Source organism: Dipodomys spectabilis, unplaced genomic scaffold (genome assembly GCF_019054845.1).
Source record: "Dipodomys spectabilis isolate Male_0828 unplaced genomic scaffold, ASM1905484v1 ptg000147l, whole genome shotgun sequence".
Lineage (NCBI taxonomy): Eukaryota > Metazoa > Chordata > Mammalia > Rodentia > Heteromyidae > Dipodomys > Dipodomys spectabilis.
Window position 1 is genome coordinate 6703841 of NW_024870824.1, and position 24112 is coordinate 6727952.

Genomic DNA, 24112 nt, shown 5'->3' on the forward strand with positions numbered 1-24112 from the left:
GCCTGACTGTGGCCTCCAGGAAATAGCAGCTGTCATACTCCCTCCCTCCCCCCACCCCCCCTCAGCCTGGCACAACTTGTTTCCTGGCCAGGGTCCGGCTGGGGCAGATTGGAGGAGCCTGGTATTGCCCGGCCTGGGTGAGGAGCCGGCAGGGTAGAGGGGGTCATGTTTATAAGCCTAAAGACAGTTTGTTTGCTATGAGGAATGGCCCTCAGCCTTGTAGCACTATAAAGAGACCCCAGCCTAGTTGTCTTGTAGTCTATTGCTGATAGATCTGTTAGGCAGCATGGGGGCTAGAGATGAGTATGACAGGAGGGGAGGGGATACACTGGCCCAAGATCATGCAGTGGTTACCCACCCTTCCCCCTACCATCATATGGGTGTGGCCATGGGGAAGACAGCAGCTTTGGGGTTTGCTGGGAGGGGTTATATTTACTCGTTTCTGCAGAGGGGAGACGGAACAGCTGTTGAGGGGTGCACAGAGGCCTGGAGCTGCATTTAGTCTGGACAGAAATATCCTCACCCACCCACCCACCTACCAGGCTTCAGGCTTGTCCCCTGAGGGGCAGCTTGCCTGGGCCTGGCGGCTGGCGGGACAGGCAAGATGACCCGATAGGCTTTTCCCAGCTCAGGTTTCGATGAAACAGGAACCAGAGCTGCAGCCTGGGCCGTGGGGCCAGGGCAGCCGGAGCCTGGGGGGGCCAAGGTGGCCTCCCTCACCTCCCCCTCCTTCTCTTTCACGTAGCAGCCTTCCCTTCAGAGGCCTGGGGAAGCAGCAGGTTATTTATCAAGCCAGCTTCCCCGCCGCGTCTGCCCGCGCCTCCCCCCCTACCTCTAGCGCTGGCGGCCATGAGCCCAGCAGAGCAGGGTGAGCTGGGCGGGCGGGTGGCGGGATTAGCTCAGGAGACGTGAGTCACCCCATCCCCAGCAGCCCCACGAGGCCCTGCGGCCTGGCAGGCAGAGCACACACACTCACGCACCCTGCACACAGCACACCCAGGGGCACACAGAACAGCCACAGTGACAGTACACATAATCCCACACAGCTCAGCACACCCTCTGACATGCAGGCACAGGCTCAGCCACATACATGCAGCATCCCAAAAGTAACCCAAGCCCTGAATGCACACATGCTAGATATATACACAGGCTGGCGCCTACCCAGGCAAACTGGATATACACAGTCACCAATGGGTGTGCCTCCTGAGGGGAGGCTCCACACCCCCTGGGGAACCACACACACACTGCTCCAGTAAGGCAGTGCTACATCTCCCCCCTGTCACAGCTTCAGGCAGTGGTCCCCAGCCCAGAGCTCACACCCAGAGGAGGCCATGGGATTAGGCCAGGAACACCTGCATACAGATACGTTCTCCATGGTTAGGATGGCACAAAAGAAAGCTGTTAGGCACACACAGAATAAGCTTCCTCTTAATAACATGTGATTCTGTGGTGGGGGGAGGAGTGGGAGCTTTCCCCATCACCAGGTTGCTATGGGTCCATCTGAGAACTCACTTGTCCTCCAGGGTAGGGGACTGTGGCTCACGCAGAGTTAGTGGGGTGGGTATGTGGGGGAGGGATGCAGTGGAGCTGGAAAGAGAAGAGGCTGGAGGGAGGGATACTGTTGAAAATCCATTTCCCCAGGACCCTTGAGAGGCTGCCCGCTCACCCTGCTCGGGGTTGGGGCTGTGAGAGATGGAGGCATGGCAGGGATTGGGCAAGGAATGGGGGCTCTGATGGAGTGGGAGTTCTCCCTAATTATCCTGGCACCTACTTTTCTCTGTCCTCTTGGTTCCCAAGTCTGTCATTATCCAGGGTTGCCCTCTCGCAAGCAGTACCTTGATATGTGCATGCATGCACATGCTCGTCCCAGTTTTAGGGCTTAAACTCATGGCTTTTTTGCTCAAGGCTGGCACTCTACCACTTGAGCCACATATCCAGTTCTGGCTTTTTGCTGGTTTATTGGAGGTCAGAGTCTCAGATTTGCCCACCTGAGCTGGATTTGAACTGTAGCCCTCAGATCTCAGCTTCCTGCGTAGCTAGGATTGCAGATGTGACCCTGAGATTTAGAATTTGACCGTAGCCCGGGTTCTTAGTCCACAGCCCTCTAAAATGAGCACAGAGCTGGCCTGAACAGGGGGTCTTGGTTGGAGGAATACCCTCAGGGACTCTGTAAGTCTTTGCTCTCCTCTTGTTGGGGTTAAAGCCTGTCCTCCTTAAACAGGGAAAACTGGCGATGCAGCTATTTCTCATATATTGGGTAGCATGCTGTCTTCCCTAAGAAAATGGAGTCCAATGGAGTGGGCTTTATGATTTTGAAGGGCTTTGGACTCTTACCTTCAAACACTTAAGACTATGGATCATTTGAGGCCTGTAAAGGCCCAAACAGGCAAGAAGAGAGGAAGAGGAGCCCAGGAATATAAGCAGTAGTGGACAGCTAGAAAGACTCTCAAGTCCCTCTGAGCCAAGGACCCTGGATTGGACAAGCCCAGACCTCTGACTTCATCACTACCTTCTGGGCAGTTTGGGTCAATCTGTCAAGTTCTGACCTTACTTTTGTCATCTATAAAATGGAACGTGCCTCATCTGTCTTCTGTTTTTTTTTTTTTGGTTGGTCATGGGGCTTGAACTAGGGGCATGGGTGCTGTCCCTCAGCTCTTCAACTCAAGGTGAGTGCTCTACCACTTGAGCCACAGCCACTTCTGGTTTTCTGTTGGTTAATTGGAGATAAGAGTCTCACAGTCTTTCCTGCCCGGGCTGGCTTTGAACCGTGACCCTCAGATCTTAGTCTCCTAAGTAGCTAGGATTGCAGGCGTGAGCCACCAGTGCCCGGCTGTCTCATCTGTCTTAAAGCTACTGGATTTAAAGTAGATGGTATGGCTGGAGTTGTGGCTCAGTGGTAGAGTGGTAGAGCATATATGAGGCTGTGGTTTTAATGGGAGGAGTCATTAAAATAGGTAGTGCAGTTTGTTCTCACTAGATTTACTCTGTTGCAGCTCCATGTGCCTGTCCCCTATCTGTTTTACTACAGGCCATTTTTCTGGGGGTAGCACCCCACAACAAAGCCCCTGAATTGTCTTAGAGCTAGCCTTAGCCTTCTTAGAGCTGTTTTCAAATGGGAATGTTGAGGCTTAAGAGTGACCCAGAACAGGTGGGGAGTCTTGAGGTATTCTTGGAAGGTTCACAACTTTGGAAGAAAGAGAAAGAGCCTGCCATAGTTCCGAGACTGTTCTGCAACCCAATACTTAACACAGCAAGACCACTACAAGCTAGATTTTGCAGAGTGGTGAGGAACTTAGCACATAACCTGTATGGGCGTGATATTGGGAATTGCAGAGATCTAAGAAGTGTTGACTAGAGCAGGCATGAGTGGAGAGCCAGGGAGCTATGAAGAAAGGCTGGCAGGAGTGTAGCTGGGCTCTTCCTGTGGCCAGAACAGAGAGGCCTAGGCAGCTGGCACTACCTAACTTTCAAGCTCTGTAGGTTAGGGACAGGGGCCTACTCTGTGTTGGGGGCTATGGAAACAGCATGAAGACTTGGCCTGGGACTCCAAGACAAATGGGCAGAAATGAAGCTAGGACCTTGGTCAACCCAATACCTAGATGGTGACCATAAAAGTAATAATACTGTCATTTGTTGAGCACCTCTTGCAAGCCAGGTTCAGAGCTTCACGCATGTTGTATTGAGGATCCTGGCAGGTTGGGGCTCACTGTCTACATTCCATACAAAGGGGCATGGACTTAGCCAGCTTGAGAAACTTGTACATGGTCCCCCTAGGCTGCTGCAGAGTTGGGAGAGAACTGTGGTTCCAAAGCCTGTGCTTAAGGGGCCAACCTCCTAAAGTCATATGATGCATACTGGTTGCAGTTGGGCCAGTCCCTCCCTCGGTCCAGCCCATAGCTGTCCTGGAGCCCTCTGGCTTGAATCCAAAGGCCTTGGGACTGCTGACCCTTTAGGCTTAGTGTAGATGAGCCCTCTGCAAAGGAATCCCTGTGGATTCCAGTACTTGGCTTAGGAGAGCCATCTAGGGCCCTGCACAGGGTCTCACACCTCTTGCCACCCCTTACCTGGCTGAGGACCTTTCTGTCGAGTCCTGCAATAGTAGCAGGCACTTATTTTACTACATAGAGGCAATCAAAGTGGAAACCTTCTCCCCCAATCCTCTACCTAAGAGAGTATCAGGCACCTGCAGTGGTACTCACTAGGCACTGTGTTGCAAATGAACTATATATCTTGTTGGTGGGAACAAGAGGGAAAAAATGGGATAGAGAGAGGGAAGGGGTAACCTTGTCCACAAAGAAATGTACTCTTTACCTGACTTATGTAACTGTAAACCCTTTTTTTTTTTTTTGTCGGTTGTGGGGCTTGAACTCTGGGCCTGGGCGCTGTCCCTCAGCTCTTCCGCTCAAGGCTAGCACTCTACCACTTGAGCCACAGTGCCACTTCCGGCTTTTTTCTTTTTGCTTATGTGGTGCTGAGGAATCGACCCCAGGGCCTCAGGCATGCAAGGCAAGCGCTCTACCACTGAGCCAACTTCCCAGCCCAAGATTTGTTTTTTTAAAGTTCCCAAGTCAAGTTGGCCTTACTTGGAGGTTGGTCTCTGCCACCGATCAGTTTGCCTGCCTACCTTCCTGCCTTCCTGCCTTGCTTCCTTCCTGCCTTCCTGCCTTGCTTGCTTCCTTCCTTTTTTTTTTTGTTGGTCATGGGGGCTGAACTCAGCCTGGGCGCTGTCCCTCAGCTCTTCAGCTCAAGGCTAGCGTTCTACCACTTGAGCACAGCACCACTTCTGGCTTTTTTCTGCTTTATGGTGCTGAGGAATCAAACCCAGGGCCTCATGCATGCAAGGCAAGTACTCTACCACTGAGCCAACTTCCCAGTCCTGCTTCCTTGTTTTCTTCCTTTCTTTCTTCTTCCCCTCCCCTTTCTTGCTCTCTTTTTTTGTGCTGGTCCAGGGACTTGACTCAGAGCCTGGGCACTGTCTGTGATTCTCTTTTGCTCAAAGATAGCTTGTGCCTGGAATCCGAGCTACTCAGGATCTAAGGATTGCAGTTCCAAGCTCCTGGCTGAAAAGTCCATGAGACTCTTTATCTCCAGTTATCCATCAAAAAGCTGGAAGTGGAGCTGTGGCACAAGGGATAGAACACTATCCTTGAGCAAAAAATCTCAGGGACAACAACCAAGCCCTGAGTTCAAGCCCCAGGACACACACACACACACACACACACACACACACACACACACACACACACACACACACACACACACACACACACACACACACACACACACACACACACACACACACACACACACACTCAAATCTGTCTGCTTAGGCTGGCTTTGAACCACAATCCTCAGATCTCGTTTTTCTGAGTGAGCTACCTTCTCAAGCCTGAACCACAGTACTGGCCCCCTTTCTAGTTAGTTTATCTGTGAAATGGCTTGGGCCCTGCACCTTCTGTGGTAGAAGTTTGTGCTCCAGGGCAGTCACAGATCCCCTAGTAAGCCCTGCAGTGGCATTCAGGGCTCCTGCCCTCATCTGGAGGAGCATGGTGGACTGTGGGTTGAGTTAGCCTGTATTAGATTGCCTTCAGCAACCTTGGCCAGTCATTGTTGCACTCTGTCGAGCCTAAGTATCCACATCTGTGAAATGGGAGAACTGTGGTCCTCTGTCATTGGGCTGCTGTAAACATGAAGCAAGATGATGTGGACAAAGCATCTAGCCCCTCTATAGATTGTGGCAGTGGGGCTCCCTCCCCGCTGAACACTGCCCTGGTTCCTGTCCCTCCAGCCTTAAGGATTCTGGGAAGGACATTGTGCCAGTCTGCTGGCTCAGCCAGCTTGGCCACTGACCTTCAGAGCACCCAGGCTGTCAAGGCCGCCTGGCTGCCTGCTGGGCTGGCGGCCGGCAGAGGGGAGCGCCAGCCAGCTCCTGCCTCACGCTGCCGCCCCGGCTCCCACTCTCCCTCTCTGCGCCTGTGTGTGAGCTAATTAATCTCAGCCCCTTTGGGAAATTAGAACGCCGCAGCCACGGCCTCCTCAGCCTTACAGCGCCTGTGCTGCTACTGGGCCATGCCAAGACCTGCTGTGGTTTGGGGGCATTGGGATGGAGGCGGGGGGCAGCAGAATGAGCTGAGCAAGCCAAGGGTCTCTCTGAGAACCCCCACTTTCTGACTGAGGAGCTCAGGCTCCCCTTTGGGAGACAGCTCCCATCAGGTCACCAGGCAAACAAAAGCCCAGCCACGGTGAAACACCTGAATGCCCAAAGCCTCTCCAACCTGGTAACCTCACCCCTACATCCATCTCATTGTGGGGTCCTCTCGCTTACCAGCTTGGGCTGATGGAGACAGTTTAATTATGGGGTGTTGCTTGAGGAATTAATTTGAAAAAGTTAATTAATTGGTGGCTCTGGAGGTGGTGGGCTCCACGCCTGGCTGGCCTTGCTGACATCAGTGTTGACCTGCTACAGACATGCAGGTTCCTGGGCAGGCTAAAGGGGATGCCAGTGACCCAGCTTGGCATCCTGGGATAGGCAGATGGACCTGCGTCCTGTCCTACGGCACACCTGGGCGGGGTATGTGAGCTCGACCTGCTGAGGCCGCAAGAGCTCAGCCACTTGGGCAGATATCCACCAAGCCATTGTCAGCACTCCACAGGCACCCTGCTCTGCCAGGTGAGGGTGATATGCCTTGAAATGAGCTGTTCCCCCCCTAGGAGGAGGGGCCATGGAACATAGCCATGCCCCTCCAACCTGTCACCTCAGGCACCATTTTGTGGCCGCCTCCTCCACACCCCGTATGGACATATTACCTGCGCCCTGTGTGCAGTCAGGGGCTTGCCCCACCATCCCATTTATTTAGGAAGACCTAAACGGAACGAGGCAAGAGCCTGATACCCCATGGGTCCTAGTGTACATAGCACCCCCCCACACACACTGCTTCTAGCCTACTTTCAACGCCACTGACCATAGCTTCAGCTGGGTCAAATCTAGTATCTGGGAGAATGGGGGTACTCTGTTCTGACAAGAAAAGGTCATGGTTGGGCCTGGGACAAGGTCAAGAATATTAACTTCCCATCCTGTTCTCCAAGCCACTGAAGTGAGGCATATGAGCCTCCTTGGGTTCCTCCAAGCTGTGTGGCCTTGAGCTCTAGGGGTCCCTTTTTCTGAGGGAAAGTGGGGATGATCAGGAGGTTGTGGTATTGTTCAGGGAGGCATACCCTTGAAGAGTTGGGCCAGGCACCAGCCTATTTCACTGTCTGGTGGGGAGAAGGTGTTCACCCATTGCCTGAACATAATGTGTGTGTTGGGCATTGCCTGAACATACTATATGTGTAGGGCATATAGGGTCTGAGGGAAGTCAATTCCTTTGTCACTCCTCCACGAGGCCCTCCATACTAGGTACTGCTCTCTCAATGTTTTCCCAATGTGCAGTGGTCAAGGGTCTCTGCTGAAACTGTTGAACCTTATTGTGTGTGTTCTAGAGATTGAGAGCTCCCTGATGGCGGGCACCCGTAGTAACTCCTGTGTCCTAGCTCCAGAGGGACAGGATTTAATACTCCAAAGGTGGGTGTTACTGGGTTCCTGGGTTCCTGTTTTACAGATAGGTCAATTAAAGCCCAATGAGGACATTGCTCCACCGAAGTCACACAGCCTGTTAGAAGGGCAGAGCTGGTCTGGCACAACTGGGCCACTTAGTGCCCTCTAAGGCCTTACTGTACTTCTAGACCACTCCCCCACCCCTCCTCACCCTACCCCTACACCTGGCAAGTAGTATTCCTGGTGTCTGTCCTTCTGTCTTGTTTCTCTGAATGTGAGGAGTTACGGCATTAGACAGGTTCAGAGCCTCAGTTTCTTTGTAAAACAGTAATCCCAGTGCTTGGGGCAGAGGTAGTAATGAGCTAATGCCTACGTTCTCGGTTCGTGCCCAGACCTAGGAAAAGCTCCTTCAGTGTTCATCGTTGTTGTTATTATTACTACTGACGCTGTTATTGTGATCGCTACATTATTATTCATGCTCCCAAGGCCCCAGCAGCTGCTGTGGCTGGGTCTGGACGGCAGAGCTCTGGTCTGCAGAAAAGAAGTTGCAGTTTCTAATTAGCCAGCGCTCCAAGGAGAAGGTCTGGGTTTTTATTTTTTGCTGCTGGGCCCACCTGCCCAAGGCTTTACCAGGCCCTCTCATCCATTGGGCTGGGACCATGGCCTCCTCCTGAGCCTCAGGTAGGGGGGTGCACTGGCCCCAGGCGAAAAGCCTCCCCAAATTTCCCCTCTGCCACTCCCTCTGCCTTGCAGATCTCTGGGGCCATGAATCATTTATGAAGCAAAAATGAAACCAATTAAGGACAAACTTTGAAAGCCTCTAATTGCTGCGCCTGGTGGCACCGAGGAGTGAGGGGAGGCAGGCCTGCTGCTGGGGACTCTCCTTGGCCCAGGCCTCCTTCCTAGGCCGCCTGCCCACCGCATCTCTGGGCGCCGTGGCCTCCAGGCTCCCCGCCGCCTCGCGGCCAGTCGGTCGCGGACGTGCCTGTGTGCCCTGGTCCTGGCGAGCCCAGGCCCGGCGCCTGGCTGGTCCCAGGCTGACTAATTAGGCCTGGCTCCCGACTGCGCAGTCCCTGCCGCTTCAGGCCCGAGGTGATGGCGGGGCGGCTGTGCCCACCCTTCTGCAGCCTGTGCCCCAGAGCTGGCCGCCTTTCTCAGGCCACACTAGGAGCCCAGGATCCAAACACAGCCCCCACAGGGACCCAGGGACGTCCAGGAGGGTGCTGTGGTACACCCTAAGGGAGAATCTCCCACAGAGGGGAAGGAGCTGGGGAGAGAGGGGAGGGTTGTGTTGAGCTCCTAGCATGTTGCATTGTCACGCTTGTCAGCTTTGCCACCTACTGACTTTTTGCAGGTTTCTTAGCCTCAGTTTCCCCATTTGTAAACTATCAAGGCTCAGTAGTTTTCTCCTGGATTTGGGGAGCTGAGTTTCCTTTTTCTTATTTCTTTTTGCTGGTCCTCAAGTTTGTGCTACCACTTGAGCTACAGTGCCACTTCGGTTTCTTTCTTTTTCTTTTTTTTTTTTTTTGGGTCCGGTCGTGGGGCCTGAACTCTGGGCCTGGGCGCTGTCCCTCAGCTCTTCAGCTCAAGGCTAGCCTACCACTTGAACCACAGTGCCACTTCCGGCTTTTTTCTTTTTGCTTATATGGTGCTGGGGAATCGAACCCAGGGCCTCATGCATGCAAGGCAAGCGCTCTACCACTGAGCTACCTTCTCAGCCCAATTTCTGTTTTTTTCTGAGTAGTTTGTTGGAGATACGTCTCATGGACTTTACTGTGTAGGCTAGCTTTGAACCTTGATCCTCAGATCTCAACTTCCTGAGTGGCTAGGATTACAGGTGTAAGCCATCGGTGCCTGGCTTTTCTATTTTTGGTGTGGATCCTGGGGCTTGAACTTAGGACTGGGTCACTGTTCCTGGGTTTTGCATCCAAGGTTAGCGCTCTATCACTTTAAGCCACAGCTCCGTTTCTGGCTTTTTGGTAGTTAATTGGAGGAAGAGTCTCAGGGATTTTTCCTGCCCTGGGCTGGCTTTGAACTGCAGTCCTCAGATTTCAGCCTCGAGTAGCTAGGATTACAGGTATGAGCTGCTCACATGGCTGGAGCTGAGTTTTCTATGTCTCCCCCTTCCCCTCTTTAAGTTGCTGCCGAAGGACTGGAGGTAACTCTGGATTTTCCATGGTCTACCTTGCTGCCATGAGCTCTGGATGCCAGTCTCTAGCCCTGCTAGCTGTGCTAGAGACCAGGCAGGGCCCTGGGCTCTCAGGCACATTGCTTGCTAAAACAGAATTTCTGTGCTTGTGTTTTTCCATAATTATATTAGCAGGTGGGATTTTTCCTTGGGGAAATGGTTTGAAGGGGAGCACCACGGCTGTGTCCCCACCCGCTCCAAGCGTGAGCTCACACTCAGCTCTGCCCGCCTGCCTGCTGTAATGATTTTTTAATTATGCAGCCAGTGCTCGGAATTGCTAATCCACCTCTAGCCCAGCATCCCCTGCTGCAGCTCACCCCACAACCCCTTGCTGTGGCAGTGCCCAGCCCTGTGCCTGTCACTGAGTACTAGAGCAGGACCTTACAGTGAGAGTGGAGGGTAGGTGGCCTCAGGAAGGCCATGTGCAGGGGAAGGGGGGGCGTGGCTCTCTTTGTCCCCCCTCACCTCACTACTAGTGTCAGCATGGCTTACCTACGAAGGCAGCTGTGGCTTTGGAAAAGGGCGTGAGGCGTGATCAGCACCCACTCTCCAGTGATGCACGTCCACACCCACGTCAGGAACATTAGTCCATCTCTCCAGTCGTGTGTGACCCTCCAAGCGCACACACAAGTACCATCTTTGTCGTCCCCCCCCTCCCCGTCACACCCATACTCACACTTTGCTCCCCTGCTCCACACATACTCTGGTCGCACAGCTAAGCTTTGCAAACAAGCACAATGGCAAGCTCTGTGCTTCTCACACACAGCCACACCTGAGTGCTGGGCACCATCAGGAAGTCCCACAGCTGACGCCCCCCCCCTCCAGACCCCCTCTCCTTGCTCCCACCCCCTTCTGAGAGGTACACTGAGGTCTCCCAGCGCTCGCCTGGTAGGGGGCTGTCTGTGGATGGCCTGCTGGAGCCTCCATCGACCCTGGCCTGGGGGACCTGGGGGTGGGGGGGCTGCAGCATTGAGGCGGCGGGTGGTGGCGGCTCCTCTCCAGGCGCCCAGCTGTGGCATCTGTCAAGGTCAGATAGCGACTCCGGAACCAGCCGGCTCAGCCCCATGGCCCCTCTTGCCTCATTATTTTTGTGTTCCAGGGCTGTGGACACCTCCCCCCCTCCCACTCATCTTCCCTCCTCTTGCCTGCCTCCCCCACACCTCTGCGGGGAGGACCTGCGGTCTGGGGGCTTTTGTTTTCCAGGTTTTTTTTTTTTTTTCCATGCTTAGGCCAGGCAGGCAGGCAGGTTGATGCTGGTCAGAGCTGTTGGACCTTGAAGACAAGGTGCCTCCTTGCAGACAAGACGCCAGGTGCCTCCCTCATGGCTGGGACAAGCTCTGGGCTAGAACTGGGGATTGAGCCCAGCCCCCACCACAGCCCAGGCGCACCTGTGGGTAGCTTTCTGTTTCCACAGGGGCCCTAACAGCTGCCACCAGTTCCTCCCCACACCATCCCATCCGAGTCAGGCCCCAGCCTTCTTCATCCCCAGAGCCCCAACTCTGCTCACAGTGCTCCCATGCCGCTGTGTTCCCCTTAAGGCAGGTTGACATGCCGAGGCCAGAACAAGCAGACGTCACCCACCATGGACTCCACTCTGTGTGTGTGTGTGTGTGTGTGTGTGCACTCACATGTATGGAAACACAGGTCTCACAGGCAGCCATCGCCTCCTGCGCTGACTTTATAAGCCCCATGTGTACAGCCAAGTCCCAGCCCACAGGGTGACGCCCGAGACTGTGAATGCACCTGGCCACACCCACAGCCCACCAGGCACAGGCACACAGCATGCGCATCCTGGTAGACACAGGTCAGTACACTGACACACAGTACCACTCCTCGAGACACTCCTCCCCCACACGCAACTCCCAGGTGCCCTGTGTTTCTTAAGCAGTTATATACCCAAGGGGCTTTTGTCTCCTGAACTGACAGGAAGAGGCCTCTGCTGGGTGCGCCTTATGCATCAGATAGGGCAGTTGAGCAGATGTCCTGCCGCACCTGTCTGGCCCAAGAGTACCAAGATAGATTGGGATGAGGGTCACAGTGGTCTTCATGGCTGCTGGCAGAGAGGCAGGCTCAGGGTGATGGCTACTTGACCAGCCTGATTAGGAATGTAAATGTTGGGGGAATGGGATGTGGGCAGACTAGCCCTCCCAGGGTCTCTGGGGGCAGTCCTGACCATTTACGCACTTCCTCCTCCAGCTGTGGACTGCCGCAGTGGCTGCAGAGGAGGAGGTAGCCAGAGACTTAGTGGTGACTAGGTCCCCACCCCCCAGGAAACTCAAAACCTTGGGCCCGCCGGGTAGCGGGTTGGGGCAGGCACAAAGAGGGCCTCTGTGCAGCCTGGCTGGACTGCCCACAGGATTCTGGGGGAGGTGGCAGGAGCCGGTTTCCGTCCCATTCTGCTTCCTGCGGAGGCTGCCGGAATGCCCGGAGCTGTGGCCTGGCCTGTCTGACCCACCCACAGCCCCTTCCCCTGTCTTTTCCTGGGCTCTGCGGTACAGCTGCAGACTCCACTACAATGATTCCTTAATGTGCTCACCTAGAGCCTGAGAGCTGTCACACCCAAGACCCTTGGAAAACTCTAGACAACTTGGGAAGCCCCTTCTTCAACCGGAGTCCCTCCCTCCATGTGCCTGGGAGTTCTTGGTCCTGTGCAAGCCCTAGAGTCACAGTAATCTGGGTTCAAATCCTAGCTCTGCCACCTACTAGACTTATGACCTTACATGATTTTACTTACCTGAGCCTCAGTTGCCTTATCTGTAAAATGGGAGTGGTGGGCTGAGGATTACGGCTCATGCTATATAGCATTTGCCTAGCGTGCTTGAGGCTTTGGGTTCAGTCCCCAGTATCACAAAAATAGACAGAGAGAGACAGACAGAACAGACAGAGAGAGAGATTAAAGTGGAGATAGCAATAGTTAAATGTAGAGATGACCCAGGAATAAAATGCAAGTGAGATGCTTAGCACAGTCTCTGGCAGACAGTGAGTGCCCATTCATTATCAGAACCTGCCATTGTGTCCTCAGGAAAGAGAGCTGGGGGGCAGGGTGCTCCTTGCCTCAGTGAACTGCCTTCTCTAAGCCTCTCAAGATTTCTTCCCTACCTGCAAATGGCTGAGCAGGCCTCTAGCGCTTATTGGGTGGGTGGGAAGTCACTATTGGGAGACTCTAGCCATACCTCCAGCCTGGAATTTTGGCCTTTTTTCCCCCTTAGGTTGGCTTTGAACCTCTATCTCCACTTACTCCAGCCTCCTTGTGTATCTAGTATAAGTATGCGCCATTGGCACCTGGCTATTTTTTCTGTATCTTATCTCCTTCCTCATGGCACTCTCTGGGAACATTACTCCTATAATTTGAATGAGAAGTAAGAACTATTCTCTGACTTACAGATGGGAAATATGCTCAGTGTGGGGAAAGGTCCTGCCAAAGTGAGAGAGAGACAGGGTTCTAATTCCTAGCCATTCCTGTTGACATGTGCCACCACATGCCACAAAAGCGCTGTACCCATGCTGGGTATTACTGGCTTGCCTGTAATCCTAGCTCAAGAGGCTGAGATCTGAGGATCACTGTTCAAAGCCAGCCCAGGCAGGAAAATCCGAGCCTTTTTTTTTTTTTTTGTCGGTCATGGGTCTTGAACTCAGCCTGAGCACTGTCAGCTCTTCAACTCAAGGCTAGCACTCTACCACTTGAGCCACAGTGCCACTTCCGGTTTTCTGGTATTTAACTGGAGATAAGAGTTTCACAACCTTTCCTGTCCAGGCTGGCTTAGAACCACGATCCTCAGCTCTCAGCCTCCTGAGTAGCTAAGGTTACAGGCGTGAGCCACCAGTGCCTGGCTGTGATACTTTTCTCCAATAAACCACCAGAAAACCAGTAGTCCCAAGAAGGACAAAGCCCCCTCCCTTTTAATTCTTTCACACAGGTGTGTCTGGGCCAGGCAGCTTAGCCTGTAGTGAGGCCTACACTAAACAGGTATGTAGGCTTTGATCTTAGATGAGCATAGTTCAGATACCATTTTTTTTGTCTGTTTGGGGCTTGAACTCTGGGCCTGGGAGCTGTCCCTCAGCTCTTCAGCACAAGGCTAGCGCTCTACCACTTAAGCCACAGTGCCACTTCTGGTTTTCAAGTGGTTAATTGGAGATAAGAGTCTCAGACTTTCCTTGCCCAGGCTGACTTTGAACCACAATCCTCAGATCTCAGCCTTTTAAGTAGCTAGGATTACAGGTGTGAGCCACCAGTGCCCAGCTCACCACTTTTTTTAGTCTAAGATCCAAGGGGTCACACTGGGACAGAACATCATTTTGTTTGCATCAAACTACCTGCTCTGAATGGAGAGGTACAAGTACTTTCTTCTGAGAATGGCTGTCGAGACACATGTGGGATAAAGCCTCCATATTGACTGGCCTGCTCCCATACAAAACATGGAAAATGGGCTCAATGGCTATATGCTTAAGTCACAAAACAAGCTCACTTAGCTACAGGCATTGGTGGCTCATGCCTGTAATCCTACTCTGGAAGCTGAAATCTGAGGATCAAGGTTTGAAGCCAGCCTGGGCAGGAAAGCCCATTAATCACAGCAAAAGCTTCTAGTGGAGCTGTGGCTCAAGTGGTAGAGTACTAGCCTTGAGCAAAAAGGGACTCAGAGACAAGTGGCCAGGCCTAGAGTTCAAGCCCTAGGATCCACAAAAAGCAAAAAAACCAAGAGCTGTCTCCCTCTCTTCTTTTTCTCCCTCATCTTCCTTGCTCACAGCTAGTATTCTGCCCTTTAAGCTAGCTCCAGTCTTGTGTTTTTCTAGTTAACTGGAGAGAGTCTTAAGGGCTTCTCTACTTGGGCTGGCTTCTAACCATTATCCTCCAGGTCTCAGCCTCCTGAGTAGCTAGCATTAAAGATGTGAACCACCAGTATCCACCATTTAAGAGTTGTCCCGACCCTTTTACATCTCAGGCAAAGGACTCTGTTCAGGGTGTCCTGAGGTGTGACCTAGGATCAGACCAGAAATGGGCAGATCTGCCATTTCTTTTGGGAGCTTTGTGAGGTAGATCAGAGGTTCATGTACCCCAGTGTTTTTCTCAAGCGTTTGTGTCTCAGCCACATGTTTAGACAAAGTGACACATGTCTTGCGAGGAGGGTGCAGAGGGTCAGGGCCATAGGTGTGGAAACAGAGAAGTCTGGTTGTAGTGCTTCTGTCCTTGACATTTGCTCTTGGAGGTGTTAGTCCTTAAGACACCAGCCCCTAGTGGTGTTGAAGGCCTCCAGTCAGCCTGCTAGGTGTTTGAGTGGTCAGTGGGTCTCTATATGTCTTTCTACTGAATGTTTTTCCTGTGTTCTGGCTGGGGTTGCATTTCTTTGCCTCTAAGACTAATGTCTCTGTGTGCATCTTCTGGGCCTGAGTGGGGCTTTTTCCCACTGGAAACTCCCAAGGCTAAATCATGGGAATGAGAGAATCCCTCCTTCCCTTCATTGCTCAGATTGGCTCAACCACTACAGGCTGTGGTCCCCAGTCTCTGCCACCACTAGCCTGTGTGCCATCCATCTGTCTGTCTCGCCTCCTTGGAGACCACCAAGATGGCTGGAGGGCAGGGAGGTGCTATCAGGAAGGTACAGAAGTAAGGGGAGAGGTGCTCCGAACCAGAGCACACAAGACTGCCTCCACATCCAGACAATAGCTGTCTCTATTGGGCTGGTCCCAAAATGAAGCCCCATCCAAGAGGGGTAGTGGTATATTTGGCAATCCGTAAACTCAAGAGCATTCAAGTGTATATATATATATGTATATATATATAATTATTGCCACTTCTAGCTTTTTTGAGTAGTTTATTGGAGATACAAGTCATGGGCTGTCCTGCCCAGGGGGGACTTCAAACCATGATCCTCAGATTTCAGCCTCCTGAGTAGAGGAGCAAAGATTACAGGCATGAGCCACTGGCACCCAGCTGAATTTTTTTTGGTTGGTCATGGAGCCTGAACTCTGGGCCTGGGCGCTGTCCCTCAGCTCTTCAGCTCAAGGCTAGTGCTCTACCACTTGAGCCACAACTCCACTTATGGCTTCTTCTTCTTATGTAGTACTGAGGAATCGAACTCAGGGCCTCATGTATGCAAGGCAAGCACTCTACCACTGAGCCACCTTCCCAGCCCATGAATTATATTTTTTAAATGAGTGAATTTTATAGTATGGAAGGTATTACTTAGCCATTCACTGGTGCTCATGCCTCTAATCCTAGCTACTCAGGAGGCTGAGATCTGAGGATCACAGTTCAAAGCCAGCCTGGGCAGAAAAGTTCGTGAGACTCTTATCACCAGGAAACTGGAAGTGGCGCTGTGGCTCAAGTGGTAGACGGAGCCTTGAGCTGAGGGACAGTGCCCAGGCCCAGAGTTCAAGACCCATGACCAACCAAAAAAAAAAAAGACCAAACAACAACAAAAAGCTTATAGCCTAGGAAGTTGGGAGCCTGTAGCTTATGCTTGTAATCCTAGCTACTCAGAATGCTGAGATCTAAGGATCACTTGTTCCAAGCTAGGTTGGACAGAAAGGTGAGTGAGACTCATCTCTAATTAATTAGCATCAGCCTTAAGATGGGGGATGGGGGTAGCCAAGTGAGATCATGAGATTATGGAGCCCTGAGTAAAAGACCCACTGCTGGCAAAAGAAAAATCTTAGGGCTGAAGGCATGACTCAAATGGTAAAACACTTGTCTAGCACATATGAAGCTAGGTTCAATCCCCAGTATGAGGGAAGCAAAAAATCCTGTCATCTGCTCAATTTGGACTCTGACAAGTTCATAGCCATACCTTATACCTACTGCCCCCTGGTAATCTTTTTCTGTCCTTAGCTCTTAGCCTGGCAGCCCCTTCCAGGAAGGCCCTATAACCTGCTTGGTCCCTCCCTATACCAGCTGTGTGGTCATCAGCCTAGCTTCTGTGCATTCTGGGGGATAGGACCAGGGTCATGTCTTTTGCTGTTTCTCCACTGCCACAGGACATGGGGCTGTTATTGGAGAAGATGAGGAGAGGACAGTCCAGCATCTGTAATCTTCAGCTGTGGGACACGTATTCATACCTGTATGCATGTCTGTTGGGGGTGGAGTAAAGGCACTACCACCACCTCCAGTGACTTCATTGCCAGCTGGCATTATGATGTCACTGGCCCAGAAATCCGTGTTCCTGCTTGTACCTATCTAAGGCCCCAAGTGGGGTTTGTAACAGCTCACCCCCTTGACCACGGGAGAGGTGATAGGCATGGTAACAATCCTAGAGGGGTAGGGGACAGCATGATAATGAGGTCACCTTGCCTTGGGCCACTATTAATTGCCCAGGCAGTTACAGAGTAGAGTGACCAACGCTTGAGCTCTGAGTTCAAGTTCCACATCTGGGCACCAGCTGTTTGACCTTGGACTGAGAGCTTGAACTTCTGTGAGCATATTTCCTCATCTCTGAAGCCGGTTAACAGTTCCTGTGTTTTTGGGTAATACCTTAACATATGAAGCTTAAGAACACCAGACCACAGAAGGTATTCAGTAAGGGCTAAGTGATAAGGGCAGTTAGTTAAGGGAACCTGTGTGAACCGTGCTACTTAAGGGAGCAAGTTCTGTGCTTGACTGTAGAGAGGAACAGGGTTTGATTCTTCTACAGGTAAAGGTAGGCAAAGGGAACCCGCTGCCAGCAGGGGGCCCATCTGTGACTCCACTTGTTTTCCAAGGAATTATTTCAAGCCCCCGCCCTCCTCTTCATCTCTCCTCGGACATGGTGGTCTCTTCAGGCTTTCTTCCTCTTCTCCCATTATGGGCATATTCGCTGCTTTCTTAGTCCCTTCTTATTAGGGCTCTGTTTTTATGTCACAAGACCTCAAGTCCCTCAGCCTGGACAAGATGCCTTGCTGGGTCTCCCTAAGCCTCATCTCCCCAGTCTCTGGTCCCTGTACATCCTCTGTCCTTCAACCTTGACACTTCCGAAGCCCTCCTCCAGGTTCCATTTTCTCTGACCCACTCTGCAGTGTGGTGACACAATTCCCTATCTATTCCCACCTGTCTCTGTTCTACCATCTTCTCCCCATCTGCCCCCCAGTTCTCCATGACTTGGTTCCTCATCACCACCACCCCCTGCTCTGTCCCCACTCATCAGTCCCTGGTCCCGGCTCCCGGCCGCCCGGCTCCTGCATGGACAAAGGGGTCCTTTGTGGGCTGACCGCCGCTGGCGGGGCGGCAGGGCGCTGGCTCCGCATTGCTGATGAAACGGAGCCCTTTGTTGTCCCTCCTCAGGCGCAGTATTTCTTTTTGGGGGCTGGATGCGTTCCTGGCAGGGCTGATGATGGATGCGCCCGCCGCCGCCCGCCTGCCCGCCAGCTTTCCCTCCTGCTCATTCCCGCTCCGCTTCAACGCAGCCCCAGCTCCTCCCCTGCTGCCTGGGCACTGCCAGGCCCCCTCTGGCCTGGGTGGTGTTGCCGGGTGTCCTGCACTACGAAGGTTGGAGCCTAGGAGAGTATCACTTCTGTTATCCCCTTTTGTGAGTAGGGCAGATGAAGTCTGTGGTAAGAGTTCCACTGGAACCAGGGCTTCAGCTTTCTACGATATTTGCAGGATTACATGAGGCAGCTTTGAAACAAGCTTGAGACTCGAACCGAACCGGGAGGACTAGATGTGGATGTCTGTCCTCTGGGTTTGAGGACAGTTTTCCCTTTCTAGTCCCCCTTGTGTATCTACCCCCACCTTCAGTGCCTGTGGCTGACAAACCACAGCATTCTGCCTGCAGCACCTGCTCAGTGACATATCACGTTCTCTCTCCTGAGCTCCTTCTGAGCTCAGCGTGTCCCAGGACCTGGGGGCATGATGGTGGTGGGGGGGGGTTTCCTCTAAGGGAGGACCAAAAAGTAGGGGATCTGAGCGGATGAAGAGAACATGAAGTTTGTTCCCACAGAGAGGGACTGGGGATAGAGACAAAAGCAGAGGCTCAGCCCAAGAGAGCGCCAAGCCTGAACCAAGCTGGCTGTGTTGGAGGGAGCTGACTTCTAATTGACCTGCCCGCCCTGCACACAGAGCCAGATCCTGGAGCTGGAGGAGGGAGGGAGGGAGGGAACAGAGCAAGAGCAGTGTTAATGCAGCTATCGATTTCTGCTACCAGCTAGCAGGCCGCAGCGGTGTGGAGGGGACTCCACAGGCTAGGGGCAAACTGCTTTCTTCCCCACTTCTCTAGCCCATAGACCCCTATCTTCAGATCTCCTTCCTTAGATCTGAAAAGCTTTGGGGCCGTGGCTCAGGACAGGGTAACTTAGCTCAGATGAGCTGGAAGAGATGACTTCTGTCTTACTAGCACCATTGCACCCACCACCCCCTTACACACACACTCCTAGCCAGGGTTTACCATTCATTGAGGAGTGGAATTTTAGTTCTTGAAGGTGAGACAGAGAGATCCTTGAGATTCATGATTGTCTCCTTCCTTTTACTACTGACTTCTGACTCCCAGTCCTCTTATCTGCTCTTGTGGACTCTGCCATACCCAGCTCTTCCTTTCCACCCATCTCCCTTCAAGGAGGAGCCCTAGGTGGGCTGGGAAGTGTATGGTTATGAGGTCAATGTCTGCCAGTTGCCTCACCCTGGAGTTCCTCCATGACCATACTTGCTACTCTGTGGCCACTCGTTGGTGATGCTGGAGCAGAGGCTCTGCGACCTCAAGGGCTTTGTTTCTGTAATTGCACAGGGTTGGTCTAGATGATTTGTGGCAGGCTGAGTGGCCAGGGCGGCTAGATTGGGAGGTGATAGGTTATTTGGGGACACTCAATGTGTTTCTACCCCAAAGCCTATGCACAACAGAGTTTTCCGGATGTGTGCTTCTCCCTTGAACCACCAGCTGCTCAGGGGCTAGACCCTGCTGTCCCCTTTCCTGCTGGGGGCTGCTGGTCCACAACAGACAGACAGGCAGGTAGGCAGGGAAAGGACATGAGAGCCAGGGCTGATGAGGAAATGACCACCTGCTCCACCTGGACCAGTTGCCTCCAACCAAGGAGGCTGATGCTACAGTGCCCTAACTTGAGGCCAGAGTGCAGCAGGCCTTATCCTGGGAAGGGGTACCTAAGAAGGCCAAAGGACAGGCCCTGCTTGTCTTCCCTCCCTCGAGGAGCACGCATACTCCATAGCCCAGCCTGCCCCAGCCAGACGCCCCCCTGCCTGCAGTGTACCCCTGCAGTCTGGGTTCACAGTTGAACCTCCTTGAAGGCCCTGCTCATCAGGCTTCCTGAGATCTCTGACGCTCCCCATCCAGGACTCAGACCAGGGGCCAGTAGAGGCCCCTGGGGAGACAAAAGGAGAGTCTGAGATGACAGTGACTGGGTTGGAGCTGAGGAGGAGGCGTGGATGGCTACATGCGCATGCATGTCCTTCCATTCTCACAGGGGGAATCCCATTCTCCAGCCCAGTGCTGCTCATCCTGGAGCACCGGGGTAGCTCCTCCTTGAACTAAGGGTCCTGTGCTCTGTGAGCTGACTTTGGCTCCAGCTAAGAAGCCATACACCTTCACCTGCAGAACTTGCCAGAGCCTTAAAATAACTGGTGTGTATTAGAAATCTCCCAGGTGGGGGGGTCCAGGAGCAGCTTCCTAGAAGATGGGTTAGGGGAATAAAATTAGGAGGCAGAGATGACTATAACTCTCCAATCAGTGTAGCCTAGAAGAGCTGGCTGCCTTCATTGATCTCTGGAAGGAAAGGAAAGGCCTGGTCTGAGCCTCCCCCATGACACTTCAGTGGCCATGTCTTGTCAGGCTTGTCATTGTTACCATGGCAATACAGATGGTGATATTGAAGTAGGAGGGTTGATTGCTGCCCTGACCCTGTACCTTCTTGTCCCAACAGAGTACAGACACTTCCACTGGGACACCTGACCATGTGCCTGCCCTGAGCAGCGAGGCCCACCCAGCATCTCTGTTGTGGGCAGCAGCAGGGCCAGGTGCTCATCTGTGAACCCCTAGCAGTTGGCAGGCTCCTCCAGCAGCAGGGTCTGGGCCTCGGCCCCACCATGTCGAGCCTCGGCGGTGGCTCCCAGGACACCGGCAGTAGTAGCAGTAGCAGCAGCAGCAGCACCAATGGCAGCGGCCCAAAGGCAGGAGCGACAGACAAAAGTGCAGCCGTGACGGCTGCGCCGGCCTCGGTGGCAGATGATGCGCCACCCCCCGAGCGTCGGAACAAGAGCGGCATCATCAGCGAACCTCTCAACAAGAGCCTGCGTCGCTCCCGCCCGCTCTCCCACTACTCCTCCTTCGGTGGCAGTGGTGGCAGTGGCAGCATGATGGGCGGGGAGTCTGCTGACAAGGCTGCTGCCGCTGCAGCCGCGGCCTCCCTGTTGGCCAATGGTCACGACCTGGCAGCAGCCATGGCAATGGACAAAAGCAACCCTACCTCAAAGCACAAAAGTGGTGCTGTGGCCAGCCTGCTGAGCAAGGCCGAGCGGGCCACGGAGCTGGCAGCCGAGGGACAGCTGACGCTGCAGCAGTTCGCTCAGTCCACAGAGATGCTGAAGCGTGTGGTGCAGGAGCATCTGCCGCTGATGAGTGAGGCAGGCGCTGGCCTGCCTGACATGGAGGCGGTGGCTGGTGCAGAAGCCCTTAACGGCCAGTCTGATTTCCCCTATCTGGGCGCTTTCCCCATCAACCCAGGCCTCTTCATCATGACCCCGGCAGGTGTGTTCCTGGCCGAGAGCGCGCTGCACATGGCTGGTCTGGCTGAGTACCCCATGCAGGGAGAGCTGGCCTCTGCCATCAGCTCGGGCAAGAAGAAGCGGAAACGCTGCGGCATGTGTGCGCCCTGCCGGCGGCGCATCAACTGTGAGCAGTGCAGCAGTTGTAGGAATCGAAAGACTGGCCATCAGATTTGCAAATTCAGAAAATGTGAGGAACTCAAAAAGAAGCCTTCCGCTGCTCTGGAGGTAACAGCGCCTTAGAGGGAGGTCTGTGGGCTCTTGCATCAGTCTGGCAGTCCAAACCCACCCCTAAGCCCACCATTCCTACCTGGGCAAGTCCTGGGGTCTGGCAGTTTGGCTGTGAGATAACCAGTTAATTGCCCTAAAACTCAGAACCACCTCCTGAGATTCCCGACAGGCAGGGTCCTAGCATTCCCAGTAAGACTTGGGTCTGACATTAAGGTTCCCATAGAATTCCTGAATTGTCCTAGAGCATCCAGTCCATGACCTAAGATTCTAGCACTGTCCCATCCCCAATTTCAGGAGTTCAGTCTCACCGGCCCTGTGGCCTTGAGGGTAGGTCCTGCACTTGTCCCTCAGAGTCTAGCTGTTCTTTTCCCACCGCCACCTAAGGAAAGAAGAGCTCTCATATCACTGCCCGCCTGTGAAGTCTGACAAACCTGGGTTTGTGCATCTAGGTGACAGATCTGGGGCCGTGGGTTATGATTAGCCATGGGCCTGGGGTACAGGCAAGGGCTTATCCACCATGGGGTTTGCTTAGAGAAGGCAGAGAGCTTTCTATGCTGCTTTCTCTCCACCATTGTGCCGGGGCCCGACCCTGTTCACCCAGACATAGCCACCTAGCTCCAGTGCCAGGCCTGGGTACAAAGCATCTTTTCAGTTTACTACTCTCTGCCCTAGGTCCTGCCCCTCTCCAAGTGGGCCTGACATAAATACCCAAGTGGTTGGAAAACAATGATGGTACCCCAGCTGTGGCCTCCGGGCCACTTCCCAACGCTCACACGTCCTATGCGCACACCAAGGCACCCACCTTCATCCTTTGTAGATGCACGCACGCACCTGCCCAGTATGCATCCTCTCATTATAGACACAGCTGCTTGCTGAACCCCAGATAGCCCTCTTCACACTGCACAGCCCAGCATAGCGTGAGGCACGCACCGTGCACATGGCCAGTGTGCACGCTCGTTTGACAGAAGCTGACCTGACCCCCAGATGCACCATTGCCACCTGTTGTTTGGTGCCTTTGGGCCAGGGAAAGGATTCCTGGGCATAGTAGCTCAGGAGGCCTCAGGGTGCTCTGGGCCCTCCAATGGGTCACCGCTCCTTCCCTGGCCTGGCCAGGAGAGCAGGAACTCCAGGGGTGGCTGCCTGTAACTCCATGCCCATCCCTCTGCCAGGAGCCGTCCACAGGGGAGCCTCTTGCACCAGGCCCACCAGGACCCTGACTCTCTCCTTGTTTTTGTCTCCTCCCGCCCCGCCAGAAGGTGATGCTTCCGACGGGAGCTGCCTTCCGGTGGTTTCAGTGACGGCGGCGGGAACCCAAAGCTGCCCTCTCCGTGCAATGTCACTGCTCGTGTGGTCTCCGGCAAGGGATTCGGGCGAAGACAAACGGATGCACCCGTCTTTAGAACCAAAAATATTCTCTCACAGATTTCATTCCTGTTTTTATATATATATTTTTTGTTGTCGTTTTAACATCTCCACGTCCCTAGTATAAAAAGAAAGAAAAAATATAACTGCTATTTCAGAAGAAGAAAAAGAACAACAACAACAAACAAAAAGAGGTAAAGACGAATCTATAAAGTACCGAGACTTCCTGGGCAAAGAATGGACAATCAGTCTCCTTCCTGTGTCGATGTCATGTTGTCTGTGCGGGAGATGCCGTTTTTGTGTAGAGAATGTAAATTTTCTGTAACCTTTTGAAATCTAGTTACTAATAAGCACTACTGTAATTTAGCACAGTTTAACTCCACCCTCATTTAAACTTCCTTTGATTCTTTCCGACCATGAAATAGTGCATAGTTGCCTGGAGAATCCACTCAAGTCTATAAGAGAATGTTGATGGCGCCGTATAGAAGCCCCTCTATCCATCCACGTGTGCAGAGCTGTCAGGCCAAGCTTGCCAGGGTAGGGTCCTCCCCAACACCCCCAAGCCCAGACCAGCTGTGCTGCACCCACCATCCTGACTGGGACCCCCTACCCCAACAGTGGTAATTTTGGAAAAATGAAAGTGCTGTTCATTGATCCACTGAGACCTGGGAGCCCATGTCTAGATATTTCTGATCCTGGCTACTTCCCTTAGAGAAAAGAAAATAAGTCCTTTCATTTCCGCCTTGCTAATTGCAGCAGAAGAAAGGGCTTTTTTGCGTGGACCCCTGCCAGTGGGGGTGGGTGCCCAGGGGTCCCTGCCCGCGGCCAGCTTCCTGCTGATGAACATGCTGTTTGTATTGTTTTAGGAAACCAGGCTGTTTTGTGAATAAAACGAATGCATGTTTGTGTCACAAGTGATGACTGGCTTATTGCTCTCTTTGGTGGTGGTGGGGATGCTGGCTTGGGGGCTTGCTGGGCAGAGGGCTATGCGGTACCATCTTGGAGAAGAAAGTCCCTGAGACACTGGGATCCCTCAGGGGCCAGATGAGCACCTAGCCTGGCAGCCAAAGGTGGAAGTAGTCTTCATCTGAAAGGGGCTGGTCCTAGAGTACCTCCCTACCTG

The 24112-nt window shown here is 53.2% G+C and overlaps 1 protein-coding gene across 3 annotated transcripts in view; it reads left to right on the forward strand.

Annotated features, from left to right (window-relative positions):
* The window catches only part of Cxxc5 (CXXC finger protein 5), a 36466-nt gene extending 12555 nt beyond the window's left edge, over positions 1–23911 (forward strand). For all 3 annotated transcript variants that reach the window (XM_042692051.1, XM_042692052.1, XM_042692050.1), the window contains 2 exons: positions 20556–21624; positions 22881–23911. In XM_042692051.1, the coding sequence (XP_042547985.1) occupies positions 20719–21624; positions 22881–22925 (951 nt within the window). In that variant the 5' untranslated portion in view covers positions 20556–20718 and the 3' untranslated portion in view covers positions 22926–23911. The remainder of the gene's footprint in view (positions 1–20555; positions 21625–22880) is intronic.
* The last annotated feature ends 201 nt before the right edge of the window (positions 23912–24112 follow it).